The following is a 4,020-nucleotide window of genomic DNA, read 5'->3' as shown; positions in this document are numbered from 1 at the left end:
TCAGCGGAACCCCCACAATGGAACTCTGTGTGTGTGTCGTATTTGATCTGAGTGGTGTGTGTGTCATACCGGACTCTGTGTGGTCTGAGCAGGGACCTACCTTTTCTATACTCCTCAAATAGTTCATGGCTGCATCTCCTCTACGCTTCACCTTCTTAATATGTGCCTGAGGGAGAGAGAGACATGTCACTCAAATAAAAAACATTCTCTCAGAGAAACAAATACATGGAAAAAGTTGGAGTTGATACACTGGGAAAGAGTGAAGGAGGGGGGGGTCTCACTCACACACACACACACACACACACACACACACACCTCCAGATGGCGGATGGTGAGGTCGAATTTGGGTTCACACTCCAGCTGCTGAACCTTCTCTTGAAGAGAATCCATTTTGGCCTCTGTCTGCTTGACTGCGTCATATACCGCCTTGTCGACCATAGTCTGGAGCTGAAGGGGAGACAGGACAGTCAGTGCGCACACCCACGCGCACACGCCCACACCCACACCCACACCAGAACTAATCACGCGGCTGTCACTACCTTAAAGGCTCTGGATTCGGTATACCACTCTGCACTCAGATTCATCACTCAAGACAAATATAACACTCACCACTGTGTCTTATATGATAAGGTTGGCTGGACATCTCTCGCAGCCCGCCGAGATTATCACTGGTATCAATTTATATTTAAGGGGATTTCAGGCAAACTCCCCCCCTATATTACTTCCCTGTTGGACTGGAATGTTTCTTCCTATCAAACACGCTCCAGCGAGTGGTTGGTTTGTACGGTCCCTCAAATGTCTACTAAGCTGGGTAGGACAGCCTACGCTTATGATGCTGCTAACACTTGGAACTCTATTCAGAATTCTCTGAAACTGGTCACTCTCCCATCACTCAATGATTTTAAGAACTTGGTTTTTCCCCTCTGTGTCACTTCTTGTAACTGTTTTTAAATTATGTTGTACATTTCTTAGTATTTATAATATTTTAATATTTTGGTTTGATTTTTATTCTGTTTATGACTTGTATTGTTGGTTCTCTTTTGTTCACTCGTTGCTGCTGTAAATGAGGGCAACCTCAGTAACTTACGAGTTTAAATAAAGGTTTGAATGAATGAATGAAAAAAACTACTTCTCACCTCCGATTTGGAGAACCTCTTCACAGTTCTGGCAGTGTCGGACTCCATCTCTGTTCTCCCCCTCTTCATCATCATTACAGAGGAAACAGAGACACCAGTGAAGGCTAGTGGCGGATACACAAGTGCGTTACAATGATCCTGCTATTTCTACCTCCTCCAGCCTCCCCTGTTACAAGCACCATGCTCAGACAGGAAGTGAGAGGGCGGGGTTATTGGTAAACGAGGTGAGAAGAGAAGACGGCATTCCAACATCAACAACACTGTTCTAAATAGACTGAAGCAATGTGTTGGCCATGCATTGGGCGATCAGCGTTCATGGTTTAGGTTGGTAACACAACAGATCTATTCCTCGTCACACCGACCATCATATTTTCCTGTATACAGCCTGACGTGTTTGTACGATCACTCTGAACAGCACGAATAAGGCTTTGAATCCTAAGCGACATGCCCAGTGTTTGAAGTGCAGTAGACAAACATGAAGCAGTCTCTTTATCTCTCCGTTTGTACCCTCCTCCAACTCCACCCATCCTCTTCTCTTCACAGCCCTACCTTACATGAGTCAAACGACTGAAGTGAGTGAGCTAGCGAGTACTAAAAGGTGTCTAGCTTCTATGTAGCACGTTCCAAACAGCAGAGAACATTTAGGTAGCAAGCTAGCTATCTCGCCAGCTAAATCATGCCAAGGAAGTATTGTAGGCAGGCATTGAGGCATGAGAGTATGAAAGACAAATAAACCTGCTTTCCCCGACCCAGGACGGTAGTTACCAGTGAGTCAGAAATGTTCTTCAGATCCGTTTTCGTCTCGTAAATAGCTGGCTGACTGCCTTCCTCGCGCTCAAGACGCCAAGCGCGTGTGTTTACCGAGAGGTTCGATTCATCCGGATGTCGCGCCCCCTAGTGCTGATGCTGTGTAGTAACAAGGCAAGGCAAAGTAAGTTTAGTTGAGTAGCACATTTCATAGTGCTTTATAGAGGCAATTCAAAGTGCTTTACATACAGCATTAAAAAAAATACAGTAAGAGGAGGATAGTAAGAAAATTAAAATAAATGACAATAACACACACATATATATACAGTACAGGCCAAAAGTTTGGACACACCTTCTCATTCAATGTGTTTCCTTTATTTTCATGACTATTACCGTACATTGTAGATTCTCACTGAAGGCATCAAAACTATGAATGAACACATGTGGAATGATGTACTTAACAAAAAAGTGTGAAATAACTCTTATGTCTTAGATTTTAGATTCCTCAAAGTAGCCACCCTTTGCTTTTTTGTTGTTAATAAAATAAAAAATGGTTGTTGTTAATAACATATATAATAATAATATTAAATATATATATATAATAACATATTATTATTAACACATATTATATGTCATATTATTATAATATATTTTATTAACAACAAAAAAGCAAAGGGTGGCTACTTTGAGGAATCTAAAATATAAGACATATTTAGAGTTATTTCACACTTTATTGTTAAATACATAATTCCTATGTGTTCATTCATAGCTTTGATGCCTTCAGTGAGAATCTACAATGTACCAAATAGTCATGAAAATAAAGGAAACGCATTGAATGAGAAGGTGTGTCCAAACTTTTGGCCTGTACTGTATATATAGAAAATAAATAGATAAACATTTAACAAGATAATAAATAGAGAAGTGATAGTGTTTAATCATAACTGCTGCCAAACATGAAGGTTTTTAGCTTAGTTTTACATATTTTTAGGGTTTGGGACTGTTTGATTTATTCAGGGAGTTTGTTCCAGGAGCATGCAGCAGAGTGAAGTGTCAAGCTGTTCCAGAGTCAAGCTGGGGTCAAGGCATAGGCTACCATCTACCATTGAGGACGTTTATTGTAGTAAACAATAAATAATACATTAGGGGTGAAAATCAACATATCTACTGTTCCATTTCGGTTCCCTTGCCAGTTGACCCTCTCTTGTGTTATGGCTTAAATACCGCTTAAAAACGCTTAAATAATGTACAGTCTACATACAAGCTACTAAGAAGAATTGCAAATGCACATAATACATAATAGAACACTATATCGTCACCTTCTTAAAATAATGGCGTAAATCATATTTACAACTGTAAAAAAAAAAAAAGGATGTAAATATAATAAATAAAATAAACATTATATTAAAATATGTTTTTATAATATAGAAAAAGAAATAACAATAAACTGAACAAAATCTAGAATATATTATATTTAGCCAAAAACATAATTTTCCTCAAAAGTAACATAAGCCATTATTTTAAGAAGGTGACTATATACAAAGAAACAAATACACATAACCCGTTTAAGTATCCACATCGTATAGAAATGAATACATGAAAAGACTTGTTTCTGCATTGATTTAATGTCCAATGATGGTCTAATAAGACTTACTATATTCATGCTTAACTCTGCTAGTGATTTCTCCGTACTCAACAAGTGTGAGTGATTATTAACGCACAATTAACTAATCCTCCTTCTTCTTCTTCTTTCGTGTAACGTCAGAGGTCCAACTCGGTGTCGCGTAGCCATGCCCGCATCTCTGGTTCTAGGTCGAAGAGGCTGGCTTCTGAGGGTGGTCTATATAAGGGGCAGATGGTGATTATGTGGTCGGCGGTCTGCTCTGGGTCACCGCACTCGCATGCCGCACTGTCCGCCAGGCCCCACGCCTTCATTGATGTTTTAAAGCGACCGACACCAGTTCGTAGACGGTTCAGTGTGGTCCATTGCCGGCGTGGTAGGTCGTCTCCTCCAATGGCGCCATCTCCTGGGTCCCAGATGTAGCGGTGGATTCGGGAGGGCCCGGCTGACTCCCACTCCTGCTTCCAAGCTGCTGCCAACCATGCATCTCTGGAGATGTCCTCAGAGGTGGAGTTGAGC

At 40.7% G+C, this 4,020-nt stretch overlaps 1 protein-coding gene across 3 annotated transcripts in view; it reads right to left on the bottom strand.

Moving 5' to 3' along the window:
* Nucleotides 1-2,005, bottom strand: part of LOC308151193 (uncharacterized protein) — a 14,220-nt gene extending 12,215 nt beyond the window's left edge. For all 3 annotated transcript variants that reach the window (XM_080524018.1, XM_080524019.1, XM_080524020.1), the window contains exons 1-4: nt 1,902-2,005; nt 1,137-1,199; nt 316-447; nt 101-166 (exon numbers count right to left, since the gene is read on the bottom strand). In XM_080524018.1, coding sequence (XP_080380144.1) covers nt 101-166; nt 316-447; nt 1,137-1,184 — 246 coding nt within the window. In that variant the 5' untranslated portion in view covers nt 1,185-1,199; nt 1,902-2,005. The remainder of the gene's footprint in view (nt 1-100; nt 167-315; nt 448-1,136; nt 1,200-1,901) is intronic.
* Nucleotides 2,006-4,020: the final 2,015 nt, after the last annotated feature.

The sequence above is a fragment of the Nansenia antarctica genome, assembly GCF_963989245.1.
Source record: "Nansenia antarctica genome assembly, chromosome: 2".
NCBI lineage: Eukaryota > Metazoa > Chordata > Actinopteri > Argentiniformes > Microstomatidae > Nansenia > Nansenia antarctica.
Note: the sequence above shows the minus strand (reverse complement) of the source record. Positions and strands in the feature narration are given on the sequence as shown.